This window comes from Rhinatrema bivittatum, chromosome 1 (assembly GCF_901001135.1).
Source record: "Rhinatrema bivittatum chromosome 1, aRhiBiv1.1, whole genome shotgun sequence".
Lineage (NCBI taxonomy): Eukaryota > Metazoa > Chordata > Amphibia > Gymnophiona > Rhinatrematidae > Rhinatrema > Rhinatrema bivittatum.
In genome coordinates, this window is record NC_042615.1 from 110,499,862 (window position 1) to 110,524,467 (window position 24,606).

Below are 24,606 nucleotides of genomic sequence, written 5' to 3' on the forward strand. Positions count from 1 at the left end.
CTTTGTTCTTTTTAAGTCTAAATGGTTGTTGTTATTGAAATAAAGTCTAATTAAATTTCTCTGTCCTGATGGTGTAGAAACCAAGTTTTAAACTGGTTTGAAATCACAGAAGAATTTTGTCTTCAGTCACCAACGAATGCTTTCTAAGTTGGCTTAAAACTTGTTTTATGCGTAAATTCAGTGAAAGCTTCATTGTATCTTATGGACTCTTTGGCTGGAGGCTTCTATCATTCAGTTTTACTATTTTTAGATAGACTGTAGCCCCCAGATTGCAGTCCCTTCTAGGTGTCCACAGGAGATTAAGTGGCCTTTCCATTCTAGTCTCTTCAGCTTCAGTCCATAGGAGAATCCTGTAGGACTGGCTGATGTTAAATTGCTAGTGCTTTAATAGGTGCCAATAACCAAACTGGATGCAAAGCTGGTATTCCAGTATAATTTTATTGCTGATTTTCAGCAAGGGTAGGCAACTCTGAAGTTCATGCAGATAAATACAAGTGACATGATATCTGACTCGGTGATGGATTTTGACAACCTTAGGGGCGGATTTTTAAAGGGTTACATGCGTAATATACGTGTGTAACCCTTTTAAACCCCTCCTGCGCGCGCCGAGCCTATTTTGCAGAGGCTCGGCGACGCGCACAAATCCCAGGATGCGCGTATGTCCCGGGGCTTGAGAAAAGGGGCGGTCCGGGACGTGGTATGGCCAGAGGCCTCCAAAGGCCCGCTAGGCCGGGGGATTGCGCGCCGGCACTCAGCCGGTGCGCGCAACCTACGCCTGCCCAGTGGCAGGCGCAACTTAAATAATAAAGGTGGGGTGGGGGGGGATTTAGGTAGGGCTTGGGGGCGGGTTAGAAAGGGGAAGGGAGGGGAAAGGTGGGGAAAGGTGGGGGGGAGCGAAAGGAAAGTTCCCTCTGAGGCCGCTCCGATTTAGTGCACTAATATACTTTCTAAAGTTGCAGACTGATGGCACTGTGTATGCCACATGTTTAATGTGGATTTATTCCATTTTTTAATAAAAAAAAATATATTTGTGTATGTGGATTGATGTTGCACTACTTTGAATTTATACAGATAGAAGTTCCTCCTGACTACAGGCAGCTAAATTTCTTTAATTGTTAAATAGGTGCTGATGGGGGAGGGAAATCTGTTTTTCTTACAAAAATTGTTTCTCAGGCTTATTGAAAAATGATTCTCTGATATTAAAGCTGGTCAATTGATATATTTATTAATGATATACATGGACATCCTCAATGAGGAAACTGATCTTGTATTTCATATATTCCTTTGTGGTAGTTATTGGAATTGTTGTTTATCATTTGGACTTTGAGTTGAAGGCTGTATATATTATTGTTTTAAATGTGCTTGGAAGAGCGAGATGTCAAGTTTAAGTAAAGATCATTACCTACAAATTTTGTTGTATATATCTTGTTTCGGCTTTGTGAAATAGTAACAGAAGAATTGACAAAGTATGATTATCTTCTTTAGCACATCTACATGTGAATGAAATAATAGGAGTAAATGGTGTTAGTGTGATTAGAAAATTGCTTTAAAAGTTCTTTGTCTGTATCTCAAAGATAGCGTCAATTCAGGTCAAGGTATAACATTTCTGATCTGACAGCGCAAGCCAAAAAAGAATTGCATTTTTCAGACTTTCTTATTTTTGAGATTAGCACATTAAGGCCTGGATTAACCATTCTTTCGCAGAATGGTGAATCCTGCGAAAACGGGGGGTGGGGGGGGGCGAAAGGGGAGGCGGGCCTGCGAAAGCCCGCAGCCTTCGCACCACTGCGGTGCGCCTGCTGCTGGTTTTCGCACCAAATAGCGACATCATAAAAGGTGTAGTTATTCGGCGCACTACTGCTGACGATAATGTTAGTAACATTATTGCTGGCAGCGAGGACACCGCCGACTCCACCCCTCTCTACCCGACTCCGCCCTGAATCGAATTTGCATGCTATCGTACGCGAAAAGGGCCTTTTCGCTTGCGATAGAGGATTATCGCACACGATACAGCCGTGTCGCGTGCGATAACCCTTTAGAAAATAACCTCCTAAGATTGGGAGAGGAGAGGAGGAAATGAAATCCAATCATTGTTTTCTGGTATATAAGAAAGTACCACAAATTGCTATATTAAGTAGGTGCCAGTGACAAGGTAAGGTAAAAGACACAGGGCAGGGATGCATCTTGCTTGAAGCCCCCCTACATGTTCAAAAGGCACATCAGAGCCAAAGCAGACATTTTTGGCACTCTTGAGTCCCAAGAAATATTGAGTAATGCTTTACTCCCTTTCTTTCCTAGATATTTTTCTTTCTGCTTCCTACTTCCCCATCCCCTACCTCTAGAAAGCGTTCTCCTTCCTATCTCAGATCTGCTTGTGTTTCTCTTCCTCCCTTCTCTGTGCCAGTTTAATTCTTCACAGTGGCACAGCACACAGACCGTTTTGCCTATCCTTCCCTCCTTTACGTTCTATCTTTCCTTTGATCCCTTTACACTCGTTCTTCTATTTTTGCTCTCTTCTCTTTCTTTTCCTCATTTGCTGTCTGTCACACTCATTCTCCTCTCATTTTCTGTCACTATTTCCACTTCCCTTTATCTGATATCATTCCAGAACAGGGGTGCTCAAACCAGTCCTACGGGGACCCCCTAGCCAATTGGGTTTTCGGGATATCCCTAATGAATATGCATGAGAAATATTTTGCTTACACAGGAGGTAGCTTTTCGGTGTCGTTATTATTCTAATCATAAACGCACCCTCCAGCCTCCATTTTTATTCGAAAATGTATTTTTCATAAAAATCTCATGAGATGGGCTGCAGATAAACCCCTCTTTTTAATTTATTTTTTGTTTTTTATTTTATAAGCTTCAATTTAATGTCAATTTATTTTTCTTCACGTAAAACACACTTAAAACATTCTTTCAGCTGTCGGAAGTATAACTGTTATACTTAGCTTTGAAATGTCTCGAATAATCCCGACTTGCGCAAGTTTCGACAAGTACTTTCTTCCTCAGGGTATATTCATCCTCATTTCTTCCTTTTTTTTCAAGAATTGTTGCTTCAATTTTCCGGTGCTCAAACGAGCCTCCGTCTTTGCCCAAATCCTGACGGCGTTCAGGATCGGGCATGCTCCATATATGACGCCTACTTTGCTGAGGTACTGACATGGGCCCCTCAAGGCTTTAGGTGGCACTAAATGCATGTCTGGCAAGAGACTGACTCAGAAAGACCATCATCCATCATTCCAACCATATGAGACCTCTGGGAGCAGCACTGTGACCTCTGGGCGTATACATTCAGCACAGTGTCCCATTTACTATGGAGGCAGCTTGTAAGCTCGTGAAGTCATTAGCTGACAGCAGTTTCTCCAGCCGTAATGCTATACACAGAGCAGATCATTGAGAGTGTAGGAGCACACCTGCCCTGCTCACTACTAACTGTAAAGGTGACTTACATCACATGAGGCACAGCGTAGAGGAAAGCAGCTCTTCCTGGTTCCCCACAAGTTGTGACTCGCGTATGGATCGGCAAGTGACGTTGGAAACGGAATGATCTGCAAGCTGCTTGGAACAGGAGAGCTCAGCCTATGTGCTTTAATGGTGGTCATAGATTACACCAGGACTGTAAGAGATAATACTTATTGCTAAAAGCAAAACATTCTGCATATTTTCTGGGTACAAACATACCTACATACAGCTGCACCACATGACTACCAGTGAGCCATAACGGCTAAAGCCCTCACCTTCTGCAGCTTATCATTTACAGATTGCAAAGCTAGGTGTAGTATGGTGTATCTGTGTCAGGGTGCATGAAACCACCAAGAGGCATGCTAGCTTGGAAGGACCTTTGCGCATTGTGGGAATGGTAGCACAGGTGCTTTACCCAAGGCTGAAAGGAAAGGCGTGCTACTAGAGCACTCTGATGTCTGCAGTAGGGATGTGCAATTGTTTTTCCCAAATGTTTCCCAAATTAGTCAATTTCAATGAAATTGCCTAATTCGGAATGGTTCGGGAGAACCAAAAAACGATTGAATTTTTTCTGAAATTTCTGAAAAATGTCATTTTTGGGAGGCCCCGAAACAAAGCCCAACACGAAATTCTAACCCAAAGCACATCTCCACTCTGCAGTAGAGTTGCCAGCTGGGTCCAATTTTCAGGATAGGTAAATTCTGTCCTGGTTTGGAACCCATTTCATGCTGGGATTTCATCTGATTTCCCTATAGCTTTTCCAAGCAAAACAAAACTATCAATACCTGCATGCATGGGGTTAAGACCAGGACTGGATCAACATGTCCTGGAAATCTGGATCCAGTTGGAAAACCTAGTCAGCAATGGCTCTGAAACTGGTGAGGCAGTGGTGTCAACTATGGGGTAGATTTTCAAATAGCGCGAATTGGCCTACTTTTGCTGGCGCATCAGGCACAAGCAAAAGTAAGCTGGATTTTAGTAGATACGCGCGGAGCCGCGCGTATCTGCTAAAAACCTGGATCGGCGCGTGCAAGGCTATTGATTTTGTATAGCCGGCGCGCGCCGAGCCGCACAGCCTACCCCCGTTCCCTCCGAGGCCGCTCCGAAATCGGAGCTGCCTCGGAGGGAACTTCCTTTTGCCCTCCCCTCACCTTCCCCTCCCTTCCCCTACCTAACCCACCCACCCAGCCCTGTCTAAGCCCCCCCCTTACCTTTGTCGGGGGATTTACGCCTCCCAGAGGGAGGCGTAAATCCCCACGCGCCAGCGGGCCTCTTGCGCGCCGGGACGCGACCTGGGGGCGGGTACGGAGGGCGCGGCCATGCCCCCGGACCGCCCCGGGCCGTAGCCACGCTCCCGTACCCGCCCCCAAAACGCTGCTAACACGCCCCGAAAACGCCGCTGTGCTCGGTCCCGCCCCCGACACGCCCCGGACACACCCCCCTCCGAAAACCCCGGGACTTACGCGAGTCCCGGGGCTCTGTGCGCGCCGGTAGGCTTATGTAAAATAGGCTCACCGGCGCGCAGGGCCCTGCTCGCTTAAATCCGCCCGGATTTGGGCGGATTTAGGCGAGCAGGGCTCTGAAAATCCGCCCCTGTGTCTTAGCATGCCCATGTCTCAGTAAGCCTACCCAGTACATGTGTATAACTTCACATGCACAGGTTTCTCAGCTACAGAATGAGTCAGTAAAATGGGAACTCTGTCATTGAAACCTTAAACTATCTACCTGTACCTTTAGGCTGTGCCTTTAAGCTTTAGAGCTATTTGATATTTACAGCATTTCTAGAGTTGTTGCTCTTCATGCTCAAGGGCAGGGGCAGATTCCCGATGACGGACCGGCCTGGGGATTTGCCACCCCGGCCGGCTCCGGAGATACCACGGGGTCTGCCGAGCGCAGCTCTGTCACAGCCGCGCTCGGCAGACCATGTGACTAGAGTCACCGGCCCACCGGGGGATGCCCGATCCCCCGATAGTCCAATCCACCCCTGCTCAAGGTCCAGCTATGGTGCCATTACACTTGTGGAACTATCTCATCCACATGTGAGCATTAGGATGGGGTCCACTGGGGAGGGCTAGCAAGCCACACGGCACTAGCTAGGCCAAACTATGAACCATGTGTTGGCAGTCTTTCACAATCTCACGTGTCACACAAGCCTCTTTTAGTGTCACTATCAAGCAGAACACATTATAGTAGCCACATCTATTTGATGTAATCTTTACTTTCACAACTGTTTTTCAAGTACAGTCTACCGCTTCATTGTCAAGATGGATCCTTTGTAGACAAATGTGTTTTCTGTTACACACTGAACCACACAGAGAAGTAGTGAGAGAAAGAAAGATGACAGAGAGGAGAGCAGCAACTAACACTCTACTGGCCTCTCTTCCCTGGAAGAGGATGGGTTTGGTGAGACCTATCAGGCAAAGTAGCATTGATTAAGGTTTTGCCAAAGCTGGCTGCTATTCAGCGTGGTATCCTTGGCTTGTGCGGGGACACATGGGGTTGGGGGGGGGGGGGGAAGATCCGGAAGACTCTCTATTTGTTGTCCATGGTGTAGAGCAAGATTATGAAAGACACAGCAGAACAGCACTATATCTCCAACTTTGGGTGGAGCATATATTAAACCTCCACCCATCTTGTCCAAGCAGTGAAATCAATGTTTGAGAATTCAGAAGGTGTGTTTAGTGATACAGTGGGTAGCACATAAGGCCTCGTTATACCTTGTCTCTGCCAGCGAGTTGGGAAGGGCAATAGGGATGAGAAGCCAGGCCCTGCAACAATACCCAGAATCTCCTGTAGCAACGACAGATTTAAGGCAACAATCATAGCATTGTCACTTGCAGATCTGGCTTGCAAACGTCTGCATCCTATAAGATTGTATAAGCTATGTACCTCTGCTGTGCCTTGAAGGCCGATTATGAACGACACAGTTAGTATAGCTGTGCTTAAAAAAGGATTGGATAAGTTCTTGGAGGAGAAGTCCATTACGTGCCATTAATTGAGCTGACTTCGAAAATAGCCACTGCTATTACTAGCAAAGGTAACATGGAATAGACTTAGTTTTTGGGTACTTGCCAGGTTCTTATGGCCTAGATTGGCCACTGTTGGAAACAGGATGCTGGGCTTGATGGACCCTTGATCTGACCCAGTATGGCATGTTCTTATGTCCCCTAGCCTAAATGCATGTTACATTGTTCTGGACCAGTATATGTGCAAGATAGCAGTAGCCAAAAATAGCTCTGCTTTTATGGTCTATTACATCGCATCTGGGGATTCCAATAATTATGATCCAGGCCCTCACAACCCAGCTAAGGCTACTGGTGTGTAGCAGTCAGCCAACCTTGAAGCAATACATAAGAGCTGCCATACGTCTGGTAGCTGAAAAAATGGTACCTCATGGTGTGATTGCAGAAGTCCCTGCCTGCTCTGCAGTATGTCTTTCAGAGGCCTGACACAGGGAATATGCCAGGCCCCCAACATGCACAGGACACTGCTTCTGGTTCAGCTGTGTGAGGGTCAAGACAAACTGTGGCCAACATTTTAGATGACGCATCACTAACAGACCACACATTATTGTGCAGTACCAGCAGTGTGGACACTTCAAGCTCGTGATTAACCTGTGAGATTTCAATTGCTCCCAATGGGACGATAGGAGCAGGGCTATTTTGAAAGTGAAGATGTTGAAAATGTATAGTGCCTGTTCACACATCTTAGGGCAAGTGCATTTTACTTCACAAGATTAACAGGCTTCTGCAGCATGGGCAATGGCCTGCAGACGTAAGTGTACAAGCCACTTGTCATGACAGTGATGTTGTTCCATCCCCCACAGCCACCCCTCATGTCCATGCTTTTTGCCATAAACAAATAGCCAGAGATGCAATAGAGAAAAAAGCATCTCTCTTAGCGATGAACCAACCGTACTCAAAGATGACCATACTCAAAGTTTTCACACAGGCTCTATTGCCTTAGTATAAAGGAATCATGCACGGCTCCGGGGTACCTGGGCACCACATCGAGGATGCACGTTTGAGCCTCACAGACCACTTGCACGTTGATGGAATGGAAGAGCTTTTTGTTGCGGTACATCTCCTCCCTGTCACAGGGTGCAATGATGGCCACATGAGTGCAGTTGATAACTCCCAGAAGATTGGGAAAATGTGCGAAGGCATAAAAGCCTCTCTTCAAGTCCATCAAGTCCTGCCTGTACCAAGGATACGCTCTGTAGCGATTAATGTGGTCAGCGACAGCTGTTATGAGCTGATCCTCATAGCGATAAAAAGTGGTTTGGGACATTCCCCCCACGAGCTCTACTGTTGTTTGGATGGAGCTGGATGCCATGAAATACAGGGTGGCCAACAGTTTGGTGAGGCTAGGAACAGTGTGGAACCTTTCCATGATGGGATCCAGATCACTCGGATTTCTTCATATAATTCCAGGATAACCCAAGAGCTGAGGCGATACCTGCAAACCACATAATCCTCTAGCATGCCCAGCAAGGATGCTCGTGGAGGAAAGATGTGCTCCTTGTATCTCCTCTGTCATGGCCGCCTGCATGCCAGGCACTGATGTGGGTCCTGACCCTGCAGGTCCCGTGGCTTGGCCTCCGGTGCAGAGACTTCCTTAGGAGGGCTTGGAACTGCTCTTGCCTGTTCTTGAGGTTGTTATTGTTCCTCTTGTTGTCTGCGGTGAGCCTCCTGAAGCATCCAGTATCCTCCAATAATTAAACTTGCCACAAATCTTATGACTTTAGCAAGCTAGGCCAGGTAAGAACAGGTGTTTCTTTTGGGCCTGTTAGGTGTGTACATTGGAATTTGTCTTTTTATCATGCACGATAATCACTCGACAATACTCGCAATCCGCAATATCGGCCACAGGAGCGCAGAAAATAGGTTTTTCACCATACCGCACAAAAAAAGGTGTAGTTATTTGCAGTGCTAAATCCTGCATATGTTACTGTATTGCATTCTGCACTAGCAGACCCTCATTTCCATTTACTCGGCCTAAACTCTGCCCACTCGATTACTCAATTTTTAATATGCATTTTGCATTGCCTTATTTATTGCGTGCATTATGGTGTTATTGCATACATTACGGCATTATCGTGCGCAATAAGACCCTAATGCATTTTGATAAATGACCTAGTAAGAGAGTGACTGAATTTTCAAAAGCTTAGTCAGAATTTAGATACATGAAATAAGGAGTTATTCTTGTGAAATGTATGTAAGCCCTTGATGTGGATTTTCAGTAGCCTTAAAACATGCACACAATTCCATGATGTGTATAATGCTACATGCAGAAAGATCTAACATTTTAGGGGTTGGCTTACAGCAAGCACATAATGAAAATAAAATGTTATATACACACAAATGACATACCGTGTACACAGGTCACATTGTGCTACATATTCAAATAGGCAAAGTTACTTAGGCTCCTATCCACTCAATTTTCAGTAAACTTGCGGGTTTACCTTGTATGTGATAATCATGAGGCTTTTGTGTGCACTTGAAAGTGCATGTGCAAATCTTCAGCTGGGTGCACTACTGAAAACTTTGCCAGATGTATGCAAGTGGCTAGGGAAATAGTCTAAACTGAAAAATAACGAACACATTTTGTTTCAGAGCAATCTGGGCAATTCTGGGTATTTTATTTACATTTTTAAATATAACATACATTGCAAAGCTAGTTTTATACAAAATTTAATAACCTATTCTTATTTGGTTTGCCTTTGTGTGTGTCACTAATTGCATTTTCAATGTGTAACTTTCCAGCTATGCAGAGGTAGCATTGGTCACTCATTCATAACCCTGACATATATTTTTACTTTTGTTTATTTTTTCTTAGGTTCTCCCATGCCATCTGCTTCATCTAGTCCATCAGTTATTGAACATTCACATTCCCCTTCTCCATCACCTAATCTCCATGACAACCAGAGGTGGCTGTTAAGTACTAGTGCCATCCAGCCAGTACAGGACTCTGACACTGACGAAGATTACACTGCCAGCTCTTACCTAGTACATACCGGTACTGTTTCAGTTTGTGACCCTTGTCATGGTAAGAATATGTCACTGTGACAACAGTTTCAAGATTTTGATTGTCCGTTTCTGTGATAGGAATCTGCTGCAATAGAATAATTACACAGAATATACTATTGCTGTATACTGCTCAGTGCAAGCTTAATGGCAAAAGCTCACCCTCTAAATTGCTTGTAACCCTGACAGGAACTTTAATGTCTTTGGTGAGAATTTGGAGTCTCCAGATGTTGCAGTGCTATGTTCTAATCCTGAGGCTATTCTAGCAGTTCACGAATGAAAGTTTCACAAAATGTTTCTTCTATTTTATATTCATTGTGTCAGTCTAAGCTTGATCACTATTTTATTACCCTTTAATTTCTCACTTTTTTTTTTTTGTTTTATTTGAACCTGGTTTCATTATTTCCTAAAATCATGGTCATCTGTCATTAAGGAAGATCTCCTGTTTACACTCCGAGCATTGGTAGCAATGGCTACCTTTTGAGATCACAGGGCTTGAGTGAGTTTGCTGTGTTGACTGCTAGACAGTATCTTGATTGTTTGTCATTTGGTTGGAAATACTGATAAAGCATTCTTGTACAACTATGTAATATTTCTTATCTTTTTGAACTTCCTTTCTCACCATGTAGTTCTCGTCGTTATTTTCGTAAGCTCAGTCTTTTTCAATATTAATACTGCACCATTGCAATTAACATTTTACCAGCATTCTCTCTTCCTGTGCTTGATATTCATGTATACTCCTCCCTCTGACATTGTCACTCCTTTCAGCAACTGGTTCCTTAAATCTACTTCAGCTCTTCTTTCATTCCTTCCTGCTTTCAATTTTTCTCTCGCACTACAGCCTCAAACCCCTCACCTCATCCAGTTCTAGCTTTTCCATTTACGCCCTCTAGATCCTACCCTTTCCATCCAGCAGCTCCCAACTGCCCCTCCATTTATTTTCAGCCCTGAACTCCTCACTAACTCCCCCTTATCCTTTCAGCCTTCAGCTGCCCTGTTCCCAACTTTAGCTCCCTCTCTATACCTGGGCAAAATAGAAGAAATCTAGATTCCAATCTTACTTTAATATAAAAATGTATATCCTGCCATTCCACAATTCATGGTGAGGCACAAAAACATACATAAAATCATATTAAAAACATTTAAAATCATCATATAAAAGTAAATCAGTAAATCACGGAGTAACTAAAAAAATAGAAGCATGCACAAATCTTGATCATCTTTCTTTTAATATGTTATCTCTTGTATTTCAGCTCTTACCCAGGCTAAATATAACTATTCTTTGTTCCTCGTCCAATCTTCCAGTTCTCAGTCCCACTGCTTTTTCAAAATCTTTAACTCACTTCTTCATGTGATGTACCACACGAACGTCGGTATAGAAAAACAAACAAACAAATAAATAAATAAATTATCCTCCTGAACTCATCTCCTTTCTCACTCAGTCCTTCTGCCTTCCTCATCTACTTTGATGCTCAAGGTCTTCTATTAACGAATTTATATCTCCCACTTAATGTGAGCCACTTCCTGGCTCTCCTCTTTCCTCTTCTTTCCTCCTTTCTATTCAGCTTGTCTCTGAAATTTTCTGTAATCGTGGGCCTACCATCTCATCTTTAGATCCTGTTTCTTTACTCACTACGTCCCAGGAATATATTGCCCTTTCTTTCTTTTGTTCAGGCCATCTTTTACTCCTCCTCCTCCTCTTCCATCTGGATTATTCCCTGATGGCTTCTCAACTACTGAGGTCTGATGCTTCTTGAAGAAGCTGCCCTCAATTCTAACTCCTAACCATACTACAGACCAGTCATCTTCCATTTCTTTCTAAAGCACTGGAATGAGTGGTACACAGACCATGGACTCCCGTCTTTCCTTCAATGTTGTGGATCCTTTCCAATCTCTGATCATTCCACTCTTACAGATACTATGCTGTCTCACCATTCTAGTTAAAGTCTGCTGCTTTTGATACATTTGAATGTTGCTCATCTGTGCTTGATGCTTTTGGTGTCTCGGATACTATCCACACTTGGTTTACTACCTACTTGTTTAATCAGTCTTTAACTCTCCTTTTTTATCTCTTCTTTTGTCTTTGGTTTTCTCTCTATATTAGTGATCCACAAGATTCTGTTCTTGCACAATTCTATTTGTATCCACACTCACTTTCTACATGCTGTTATCACTCCTATGCTGATGACCGCCACATTTTTCTCATCTACTTAACCAGTCTCTTGCTGTCTTTACTTAGTTCTCTGTGTCATGTCTGTGCTGGTCGATTTGGGGATGTCCCAAGTGGGGGTGAGGGGGTCAGGAGTCAGAAGCAGGCAGCCCAGGAGTACAGTCTTCTACATGGGCCAGGAATAGGCAGGACTGGCACAGACCTTCTGCCTGACCAACCACCTTCCCTCTGTTGAGCCCTCTGTTGCTGGTGACTGGTGGGTCTTCTGGAGGGTGATGCACTGGGTTAGGTACTCAGGAGCAAGGATTGAATTGGCAAGAAAAGAGCAGAAGAGGAAAGAAGAAAGTCAGGGCAAGATCTAAACAGATTGCAGGGTGAGGAATACCCAGATGAACTAGTCTACTGGGAGACCTAGACACAACACAGGAGGTCCACAGGAATCAGGAGGGCCAAGAGAGGCCTACAGGGAGAAGTGCTCCAGGGGTCACTGGGAGACCCACAGGGAACAGCAGGGACAAGGAAGGTCACTGGAGGGCCAGGACAGGAGAATGCAGGCAGATAGGATAGGTCCAGCAAGATAAGAGACAAGACAAGGCAGGGCAGACAGGCAAAAAGGCCTAAACAGGGCAGGAGTTATACACAGAATAATGGCAAGGTTAAAGATGCAAAAATTCAAGAACAAAGAACAAGGGCAAGGTAATACAGGCAAGAACACAAGAACAAGTGGCCAAAGGCAGAGAGGAGATTCCACACTGAGGGGTCAATTTAAAAAGGCGAGCGCACACATCCATGTGTGCATGGTTTCCGGTGTGCGCAAATGGACGTGCCCATTTTATAATGTGTGTGTCACTGCGTGCATATTATAAAATACATTATCAGCTGGCAGATGCGTGCTCGATTTTATAATTGTCGTCTGCATGTATGTGTGGGTGTCAGTCACGCAACGGGGTGGGGGGGGGGGTGTTTAAAAAAATCTCACGGTGACACAGGTAGGTCTTTCCCAGTTCCCTCCCAGTCTGCTCCATCCAATTAAGGAGCAGACTGGGAAAGACCTACCTGCGTCACCGTATTTTTTAAAAATCCCCCCCTCCAACTAAGGAGTGGACTGGGAGGAAACTTCCCAACCCTAACCCTATCCTTTCTCCCTCTTCTTTTCTCCTTCCCGACTCCTAAACTATCACTAACTATCCCCTATTTTTTTTTCTACTTACTGCTCCAGTACCTTGCAAAAGTTTCTTTGATAGCTTGCTGGGATGCCCAGGGCACCTCCTAGCCCCAGGCGCTGTTTGCGCCATTATCCAAAATGGTGCTGACCTGACCTTGCCCCATCACCTGATAGGGACAAAGTCGGGTCAGTGCCAGTTTGAATTATGGCACTACCCTGGCCTGGGGCTAAGGGGCACCCCAGACTCCTCAAGTGAGCTATTGAAACCATTTTGCAAGGTACTGGGGTTATTAGGAGGGGTGGGGTCTAACCCCCCAGACCACCAGGATTCAACTTTTTCGGGTAAGGGGTTGGGGGCAAGGTGGGGACACTAAACAACAGGATTATTTTAATTTGGAAGTGGGGATGGGATGGGAGAAAGGAGTAAGGGGAAGCCTATTCTTTATCTTGGTTCACTTTTGGCTTTGAAGAGGGGGGAGGAGGTAAATGTCTTGCTGCACATGTGCTTTTTACTTCCTGGTGACCCAGGGCTGCCTCATTAGGCAGCAGCAGGATGGAGGGGGACGGCAGGGGTCAAAATTGACTACCGGGGTGGTTTTTTTTTAATTTGGATCAATGTCTTTTTGTGGGCCGCTGGCTTTTTAAGCAATGGAAGCCCCAGGGGAAAGGAAGGTAATGTGGTGTGATTTTTTTTTTTTGTCAAGCATTTTTTGTTGCTATAAAAAATTGCACTGCAGTACAGCCATGCTATTTTGTTGGGGAGGGGCAAAAATTGCAGGGATACCCCTGCGATATTTGGCCCCTCCTATGATAAACTATTGAGGCTTAGTACATTTTCCTATTAGTTGCCTTGACTGTCACATGTGGCTGCCAGAGTTCCTTTACTGCTGCTATCCCAACACTCAGAGGAAACACATCCTGTGCTCAGTGCATGTTCTCCCCATCTCAGCCTGCCGACAGAACAGAGGCTGAAAGGACTCAAAGGATGCGGTGAAAGACTGGGAAGATGGAGAAGGTGCTGTATGCAATGTGTATTGCACAAAGTAGGGCTCAGCTATCCATGCTCTGCATGCTGTACATTAATGACCACACTCCAGAGCTCATGCTGTAGCTAGAAAAAGGTGGCATGCATTATTACAAATGTTTTCCAAAAGAAGGTCCTACTTGAGTAGCGCCCCTCTCTGGATTACAGGGAAATCTTCCACCAAGGGAGGGGGGCTAGGACAGAAGATCCTGCCTGGGTACTGTATGCAATGGAGAACCCAAAGAGGGGTTGTTGGTTACTATAGGACAGCTGGGAGACACAAGTCCTGTGCCAAATTAAATCCATCTTTAAACATGGCGCAGGCCATCCATTGCTCCTACCATGTGACAGGGGCCAGCCAATGGCACCGGTAGCCCCTGTCACATGGTAAGGGCAAAGGGCCATCGGCGCCATTTTGTTTACTGGCAGCCGATGGCCCGAGAGCGGGAGATCGCTCCCAGGACCCCCGTTGGACCCCCAGGTATTTTAAGAAAGAAATAGTGGAATGCTGTGTGCAGTTCTGGTCGTCGCATCTCAAAAAATATGTGGTTGTGATGGAGGAGGTGCAGAGAGGGACGACCGGAATGATGGGGGGAATGGAACAGCTCCTCTGTAGGGAGAGACTGAGGAGGTTGGGCCTGTTCACCTTGGAGAAGAGACGGCTGAGGGGGGAATATGATGTAGGTGTTTAGGGTCATGGGACGTCTAGAGTGGATGGAGGTGAATCAGTTGTTTGCTCTTTTGGATGGTAGAGGAACTAGGGGCACACCATGAGGTTGGGATGTAGCACATTTGAAACTAATCAGAGGGGGTTCTTTTACACTCAGCGTACAATTGGACTCTGGAGTTTGTTGCCTGGAGATGTGGATAATGCAGTTAGTGTAGCTGATTTTAAAATATATTTGGATAAGTTCTTGGAGGAGAAGTCCATTACCTGCTATTAATTAAGTTGACTTAGAAAATAGCCACTGCTATTACTAGCATCAGTAGCATGGGATAGACTTAGTTTAGGGGTACTTGCCAGGTTCTTATGGCCTGGATTGGCCACTGTTGGAAACAGGATGCTGGGCTTGATGGACCCTTGGTCTGACCCAGTATGGCATGTTGTTTTCTAGGGGTCACGTCATGAAACTCTAGGGGGGACGATTCAGCACCAACATCAGGAAATATTTCTTCACGGAGAGGGTGGTGGATGCCTGGAATGCACTTCTGGAGATGGTGGTGAAGACAAAAATGGTGAAAGATGTCAAAGGTGCATGGGATAAACACTGGATCCCTAAAGGCTAGAGCAATAGTTCTCAATCCTATCCTGGGGATCCCCCAACCAGTCAGGTTTTTAGGATATCCACAATGAATATGCATGAGAGAGAATTTGCATGCACTGCCTCCATAACATGTATATTCATTGTGCATATCCTGAAAATTTGACTGGCTGGGGGGTCCCCAGGACAGGGTTGGGAACCACTGGGCTAGAGGATGGAAATGAGGAAAAGAGCACATAGGAGTAACATGCTGGTGTGGTGGTTACTACTCTTAACCATCAAATCTTCATACTATTGATACAACTCATTATTGCTCTCTGCTTTAACAGCAGGCGAAAAGAGGAAAAGGAGAATTAATTTCACACAGCAATTAACAAGGACATGAATTCTACAGTCTGGGAAAACAAATAAGCATGAGGGTAACTTGCTGATGTGGCTGTTACTACCCTTAACCAATAAGCCTTATACTTGTGTTGTAACTCCTACATTGCTCTCTGCTTCAGCAGCAAGAGATAAAGGGAAATTGGACTCAGACAGAAACTAGCAAGGGCCCTGACTTAATTGTTTGGGGAAAATAAGTAGGGGGAATAACTTGCAAGGCAGATGCCACCCCCTGATGATACCTTTATGGGGGAGACCTGTGTACGCATGCCAGTGCCACCTCTGATGATACCTTTATGGGGGAGACCTATGGCATGGCTGATTTACCATAAGCTTGCTGAGCAGACTAGATCAGTGGTTCTCAACACTGTCCTGGGGACCCCCTAGCCAGTCGGGTTTTTAGGATATCCTTTTCTGCCATCATTTCTATGATTCTATGTATAATACAGGTTGAGTAGAAGAGCCTGCTAAGAGAGAACCATACACTTAACCCAAGACCTTATGGGTAACTTCCACACTGAAACCCCCAAAATGAGTCTTCCATTCTTCCCAATAATCTCCAGTCCAAAAGGTGCACACACACACACACATACTATATATATAGGGGCGGATTTTAAAAAGCATTTACATGCGTAAATCTGGGTTTTACGCATGTAAATGCACTTTACTCGAGTAAGTGGGCTTTTGAAAATTGCTACAATATATGCCATTGAATCGTCCATAGGATTTATTCGCATAAGTGCACTTTACGTGAGTAAATGGCTTTTGAAAATTGCTACAATAGTAGTTACATTTATGCGCGTAACTCCTTTGAAAATTACCCCCATAATGTCATGGTCCATCTGGATGGGAGAAGATAGTTGCAATAAACAAAGCAAATGGTTGCTGCTGTAAGTTGATTAGTGTTGATTACACTTTCTAGTATTAATAAACTCCATTGGTGCACATGTAGAGTTAGGGTTCAGTTTGCAGTGCAGCTGGCTAGCATTATCAAAATCCCAGGGTTTCTCTAGTCAAGTTACTGTCTGGAATTCTGGAAAACAGACTGCGATAATGCTCTTGGCTGAGACACTGTCTTGTGTCTAGAAGGTTTACATAGGACATGTAGAGGTTTTTTATTTTTTTTTTAGTTATATCAACAGTCTATTCTCTTTCACACTATTTCCTGAACACAGGATTTCACTTATGTGATCTGTCTCCTCAGAGGTTTCCTCAGTGATGCTTGGCTGCAGTTTCCTGGAGTGAACCTATAACATTATGGCTGGCTAATTCCTCCTCTGTTTCTCCCTCATCAAGAATGTAGGTGTTTTTCTCTTGCTGTCTTCTCTGCTCATGTGAAACTCCCAGCCCAGCAACTTTGGTCTCCATCAATCAGCTCTCAGGATTGCTCTCAGACACTCGCTGTTGCACCGAGCCAGGGAGAGAGCGAGATGTGCCTTTTGTGCTTCCTGATCTCCTGTGTGAGTTCAGCAGTGTCATGGGGGGGGGGGGGGTCCTCCTCTCTCCTCTCTCCTCTCTCCTCTCTCCTCTCTCCTAGTGTTTTATCCTGTAACTGCTAGTTTCTGCAGCAGCACAAGTCCTCTGATGGGTTTTAATAAAACAGCTTTTTTTCTACCATATCTCTGCTCGCAGTGGGGAAAGGAAACAACCTGGAGTGCAGTTATCAGTCCAGCTGTTATCCAGTGTCCTAGGGTTAACTATATAGTCCCAGCATAAGGTAAGCTCATGAAGCAGGGACCAAATTTAGGCAACCCAGCCACACATGTTTTAGAGCCAATGATGGTGTCTCTTTTTACTGTAAGATGCTAAGATCAGAGTCCAGGTTCTGGCCTGGATCTGAGCATCAGGTAGTGGTAGCTTTTCTGTGGCACATCTGCTCAGGTGTGATTGCACACCAGTGTGCCATGGCACCTTTGTGGGGAAACATTGAAATAGGCAGTCTAAAAATTGCCCACACTGTACATGGATAAAAGTGCTCACCTGTTCTGCCCAGCCCACCCTTGTGAATATTCCATTTACCACTTAACTCTATGCCATCCTTTTGGATTGGATATGCATTACTGCAAGGTGCTCTGGTCAGAATGTCAAATGAAAATCAAAATATTAGTCTTTGCATAATTCCTTAATGATTATTTATTTGGATTTAGCTCATGCTTTATTGTTAGTAGCTTAGAGTGAGTTACATTCATGAACTGGAGGTAGCTCCCTGTCTCCAGAGGTCTTACAATTGGGCCGATACAGTAAAGCGCGGCCGTGGTTACCCGTTTTTTAACCTGCTTTGGACACACGTTTTGGACGCGTAAGGCGTACCCGCGATTCACTATCGGCTTTTACGTGTCTTTACCGCTTGCCGAGAAGGACGCGTATCCCTTTCCGCCCGCCGCATGTATGTGACATGTTAATGATCGGATTAGATATTCCCTCCGATACAGTAACGTGCGCCCAAATTATCGCCCTGTTAACCAGCTTATTTATCGCGTCTTTAACCTGAATATTTACCGCCTACCCTGTCCCTGGCGTTAGTGTGGAACGTCAGCTTCGTTACGGACAGCGCCATGGACAACATGGAATACTATGGTAAAATGGACCAGACAGGCAGAAGCACAGACCCCCGTACAGGCAGCGGGGCATTTCCATCATGGACGTCCGGAAACAGACAGGAACATCCATGAATGGAAGCAGCAACATGGACCTTCCCGTCTGTATCCGGGCATCCATGATTGGAGGCACCGCTGCCTTGAGCGCCTGGCTGGACATTCAAGGTCGCGGCTTGGATGTCCGGCCGGGCGCTCAAGGCAGCGGGGCCTATAGGCGGGAAGGTCCATGAATGGAAGCCATGACCTCGGATGTCCAGGGTCGCAGCGTCCATTCATGGACCTTCCCGCCTGTATCCGGGCGTCTATGATCGGAGGCACTGCTGCCTTGAGCACCTGGCCGGACGTTCAAGGTCGCGGCTTGGACGTCCGGCCGGGCGCTCAAGGCAGCAGGGTCTGTAGAAAAGAACCATCCACTTACCTGGTGGAATGACATTTCAAATGACATTTGTAATGACATTTCAAATGACAGGTACCAGTGCACTTTGGATACTGTATAGGCGCTGCATACCGCTCTATACAGTAAAATGGATTGCGAATGCCTACCGCTTCATTGACGTGCTTGGATTTGCGTCTAATTTGAATACTGAATCGAGCGGTATGTGAACCAAAATATGCGCGCGGCAAACGAGCAGACGCCCGGCACTGCCGCATTGTTTCTTACGCATCCTTACTGTATCGGCCCGCATGTAAGCGGCCTATTTACTAAAGGTTTTCTCCCATTGTGAATCAGGGAGAAAAATGCTTAGCAAATAGGGTCCTTAGTTAGTACCTGAAGCAGCAGAGTGACTTGCTCAGGGTCACAAGGAATGTCAGCAGTGTCTGAACACTGGTTTCCCTGATTTTCAGCATGTTGCTCTAACCACTAGGCTACTCCTAACATAAAACATTACTAGCTTGTTCGTCCCACTTTTTTCTCTATTTTAAAAATTAATCCTGTTCTACTTTTCCTTATTTTGTGCCCTGTTCTTCTTTGCAGTTCGGATTATTTTACTTTTACTATTACAAATAAGTTTGGCTTTTCTGTTAAAACATCTGTCTGCTCCCATAAAGCCTCTCTCTTTACCTTAGAAAGAAAAGACAGATGGAGTTGTAAACATTGTCCATAGCAGATAATTTTAAAAATACTAAATAAACCCACCCACCTCTATGCTTCTTCAAGGAAAATTGCCTGGTAACTGTAGGAGACCAAAAGTTTAGCATGCCGTGGTCCTTCCAGTGGCTTGTAAATAAACCACCATTGGGATTGGAGTTGACATGAAACTTTATTTTTTTAAGAATGTGAATTCTGGGCATATTTTGAGCTTTGCCTTTTCCCTGAAAGGCAAAAGAGGATCATATATAGAGGCTTTAAAGGAGGATGGCACCTGTGACATAGCAAAATGAATTCCAGGAAATTGTTATTCACTCAGAGAAATGTTCTTAATTTCTTACCTTTGAACATTTTCATTTCTTAATTTGAGTGTTTTCCTTGTACTAGTGCCCAGTGCATATGCAATAGCTCTTTAAAGCTATTTGCTTAGCTTTGCTATTAGGCCAAAATGGCTTGTGTTCTGTAGCTCAAAAGACAGAATTAAACTACAAATCTGAGAACTGATGTGGCAGCTTTTTTTAAGTTGGATGCTTTCTCAGTCATTTTTCTTGCTGTTTCAAACTGTCACTATTAAGCAGAAACTACTATGGAATGATAACATGGCTTTTCCATATTGAAACCTATAGCTCAATTATTAAAAGGAATTTGTAATTCAGGTGGAATAAAAATTGAAAATATATAGAAACCCTCCACTTTTAAATGTATTTTAGTTAACTTCGTGGTACTCCTACACTGATGTGTAATCTTCTGTTGCTTTGCATCAATATCTTCATTAATGTTTTCCTGATATTTTTTGGCTGTAATACTTATGCTGACCGTATACATTTAGGTAAAGTATAAAAGTATATCATAAGTAAGCTAGAAACAAAAAAACATACAGTGTGTGTTGTATTTGGTTGTGAGTATTTTGCTTTGGTTATGTTATTAAATGTCACTGTATATGATTACTGGTAGCTGATTTAATGTGAACGATGGTTCTTTAGAGGAAGTAGTAAGTGGTGAGATCATATTTTTATGTAGGATTAGTCTACTGGAGGATTTTAAAAATCAGCAGGGCATTTTTTTTTTTCATGATCTAAGGAAGATTTCTGAGGATAGGAGACATGTGAACTTATCTTTAGTACAAGTAAGGATTAGGGTAGGAGTCAATGGTAAAATGCTACACAAGTACCTTAGTCTGGAGTGTAGAGATCTAACCAGAAAATGGAGCTGTTGAAATCTGAGGATTCCAGTTCAGGAACACCACCCCCCAATCACACCCCAGTGTTCCAAGACGATGCAAGATTGCTGTGCCAAATTCTGTAGCAAACCAGATTCAAGAACTATCTGGGCAGGAAGTCTAGAATGCACTGGGATGATTGTAACATGATGGCAGAAAAAAAAATCTAGCCCATTCAGTTTGCCCAGTTATTCTTATCCACAGACCATGACTGCTAATAAGATCTCTCCATATTCAAGATAGTTTTTCTCATCTTTCACATTTGTACTCTTATGGTCCTGGGCAGATGAAGATTCAAGCCATGCATGGACACTTTCTCCCCCTCAGACTTAGCCCACACCTTCCATCTCTACCTTCCCATGTCTAACTACATAGCATTGTAATAATCCTAAATAGCTATGAAAACTAGGCTGTTGCCGAAAACATCTGGCTTCCTGGGTCCCCTCTATAGCCCACCAGACTGCTTAAGCTATGTGAGTGCTTGCATTTCAACTAGGACTTCTGGTTAATTCTGTTCTTACAGCCTGCCAGACAGGTCCTGCTGCGTGACTGACTGCATTGCTCTTAGGACTTCTGAAATTTCATATTAATTATTTTGCTTTCATTCTGGAAGCCCCAATACTTGTTGTTGAATTCTTTGAGTATGATACTTTAACAACTTCTTGAGCATGTAGTTTTAAAGAGATAGCAGAAGCATGACCTAGCAACACATGTTGTGTTTAAATTGCCATACTAGAATGATTCAACAATGAACTGCCAGAATAAATGGCAAAATAACTTGAAATATTAGAAATCATAATGGAAGTATAGGCAACCACATCTGGGTGTGTCTGGCAGGCTGTACGTACAATAACAACATGCTAGCACAGGGATCCCCAACCACCGGTCCGCAGACCAGGCCTGGGCCGTTGGGGGTTTTTTGCAGGTCCGTGGCGCCGCTGCAGACCAGCACTAAACACTGACAGTGTGCTCTGCTCTGCGGCGGCTCAGAGCACACTTTGTGGGGTGGATGCTGCTGAGCGGGGAACTACTGCTGTGCTGTGTGCCGGATACACACAGCAAGAAGATCAGCAGGGCCATGGTGGAGCTCACGTCACCACAGCCCGAAGAAAAAGGTCGCGTATAAACGTGCAGGTGCTCCTCCTCATTCCTGCCCGCACGGCCCCGGAAGAAAAATGTTGCCGGAGCCGCACAGGCAGAAAGGAGGAGGAGCATCAGCCGCATGCAGAAGAGGAGCAGCGCGGCCCAAGAAGACCAGGGCCGCTGCAGAGCCCATCCTGTGGCGACCTGTAAAGAAGAGGCCCAGAGGTGAGAGAGAGGCCGAGGACCTGTAGAGTGTGTATGTGTGCGTGTATGAGATCAGTTGAGAGACTATGTGTGGAAGTGAAGACCTGAATGTTTGCAGAGAAAGCATGTGAGAGCCTCTGTGTGTGTGTGTGTGTGTGTGTGTGTGTGTGTGTGAGAGACAGCATGTGACAGTAAGAGCCTGTGCTTGAGCAAGACAGCATGTGGGAGTGAGAGAGAGCCTGTGTGTGGGAGTCAGACAGCATGTGCCAGTGAGAGACTGTGTGTATGAATTATTGTATGAGAGAGAGCATGTGAGAGTGAGAGCCTGTGTGTGTGTGTGAGAGAGAGAAAGCATGTGAGAATGAGAACCTGACTGAGTGTTTGAGGGAAGAAGACAGATGGAGAGAAAAGAAACAGAAAAAAAGACAATATAAAAGGAATTGGCAAAAAAATAAAGGGAAGGTGGAAAAAAAAAAAGCCTGTGACCAACCGATTAGAAAACTAAGATCAGACAGCAAATGTAAAAAAAAAATAAATTACTTTTTACTGATTGACACATGTAAGCTTTGGGAATGTGCAAGAGAAGCACTTTCTCTATGCGGATCTCACAATGTACGAGATCAGCATGGAGGAACTGGAAGCCCACGGAGCCTGCACAGAGGAGGCAGCAGAATGGTCTTCAGTGCCAGTAGCAGCAATCAGCGCCTCCCCAATAGCCATGCGGCAGCAGTGACAGTGGCAGCAGAGGAATGAGAGAGGCTCTGAGGTTGCTGGCAAAAGAAAGAGAGGGGATCTCTGCCTTTAGTGTGTGCATGTGTATAAATGGGAGTCTGCCTGGGGGTGTATGTGTGTGAATGCATGGGTGCCTGCCTGAGGGTGAGTCTGTGTATGAGAATGAATGGGTGTCTTCCTGGGCTTTGCTCACAGCCAGGGGAGGTCATGAGAGGGAAGGCGTCAGGTGGAGGAGAGAGGTGTGAAGTTTGGAAAACAAGGGAAACAAGCCCTGTGCTCCCACTCATTCTGAACCTATGGTGAGTTGAGTCACATTCACATTATAAATGTCATAATTAAATAAGTATTCACTAAAATCCAACCCCCTCCATAACCCCGCCCCCATATGACCAAAGCCTCTCCCCTGCCCCACCTCCACCCTGCCCTGCCAGGCCATGGAAAAATGTTCTTGCTTGAAGCCGGTCCCTGGTGCAAAAAAGGTTGGGGACCACTGTGCTAGCAGAAATGGCAGAGGCAGTCTGGCAGGCTGCAATGATAGAATTAGCTATCACCTGACTCTCTGACAGACTTCAAATACAGTAACCTAGTGGGAAAATTAGGCACTGGCCTATAAAAATAAAAGTGTTAATAAAAAAGTCCAAAGGGTCTTCTGCGTAATTTTAAAAAGCTGGCCAGTTTCACACTATAAAATTATTTCATAGCCCCATTCAACTAATTCTATATGGCTATGAGAGTGAAGTCTGGAATATATAAGAAGGGAAAGAATGTCAATATAAATCCTGAACCTCCAGTTCTGTAACTCTGTGCATCCACTGAAATTTCCCCAAACAATGGAGCTTGGAGGTTTCCCTTACAGCTCAACATGCTAAAAGATATTTTCAAATTCTGGTGTCACCTCACAGTAACAGCAGCACAAACACCTTCCCCTGCTAGGCACATTGGGGCGGATTTTCATACTCCGCGAATAGGCCTACTTTTGTTTGCGCTGCAGGCGCAAACAAAAGTACGCTGGATTTTAGTAGATACGCGCGGAGCCGCGCGTATCTGCTAAAAACCTGGATCGGCGCGCGCAAGGCTATCGATTTTGTATAGCCGGCGCGCGCCGAGCCGCGCAGCCTACCCCCGTTCCATCCGAGGCCGCTCCGAAATCGGAGCGGCCTCGGAGGGAACTTCCTTTTGCCCTCCCCTCACCTTCCCCTCCCTTCCCCTACCTAACCCACCCACCCGGCCCTGTCTAAGCCCCCACCTTACCTTTGTTGGGGGATTTACGCCTCCCGGAGGGAGGCGGTCACCAGCGACCTGGGGGCCCGCTGGTGCCCCCAGGTCGCGGCACCAGCGGGCCTCTTGCGCGCCGGGCCACGACCTGGTGGCGGGTACGGAGGGCGCGGCCACGCCCCCGTACCGCCCCGGGCCGTAGCCACGCCCCCGTACCCGCCCCAAAACGCTGCCGACACGCCCCAAAAACGCCGCGATGACCGGGACCGCCCCCGACACGCCCCCCTCGGAGAACCCCGGGACTTACGCGAGTCCCGGGGCTCTGCGCGCGCCGGTAGGCCTATGTAAAATAGGCTCACCGGCGCGCAGGGCCCTGCTCGCCTAAATCCGCCCGGATTTGGGCGGATTTAGGCGAGCAGGGCTCTGAAAATCCGCCCCATTGTGAACTAACACAAAACCTCGCAAAAAAAGACACTCAAAATCTATACTGCAATCCCATCGTAACATAACAGTAATAACACCAAGGACTCAAATAACAATAACCCTACCTGTGAAAAAGCAAGGGTAAATATTACACTGGGTCCTCTGAGGAAACAAAACAAACCAGATTGCTATAGATCCCTATACAGACACTATATGCTAGGAGAATCTCTCATCATGGATACACACACAGAACAGAGACAGACCCTCACCAAATACAGAATACAAAATAAAAGAGCACAAATTAGACAGAACCTGAAATGGAAACCCCAAAAAGCCAGACTGTGTATTAACAATGGAAAAACAGAACCACCATTCCTCATAAAACAAATAAAATCAAGAAACATCAGTTATAATAGTAAAACCATACTAATAAAATAATTTTTATTAATTAAAATCATATACATTTTTTAAAATTTCCCAAACACCAATAACATATTTCAAAACAGCACATATATTAAATAACACCCAATAATTAAAACTAATAAGGATTTTA

The 24,606-nt window shown here is 45.1% G+C and overlaps 1 protein-coding gene across 4 annotated transcripts in view; it reads left to right on the forward strand.

Moving 5' to 3' along the window:
- TENM3 (teneurin transmembrane protein 3) overlaps positions 1-24,606 on the forward strand; it is a 1,731,308-nt gene that overhangs the window by 1,015,879 nt on the left and 690,823 nt on the right. For all 4 annotated transcript variants that reach the window (XM_029581140.1, XM_029581227.1, XM_029581302.1 and 1 more), the window contains one exon: positions 9,301-9,510. In XM_029581140.1, coding sequence (XP_029437000.1) covers positions 9,301-9,510 — 210 coding nt within the window. The remainder of the gene's footprint in view (positions 1-9,300; positions 9,511-24,606) is intronic.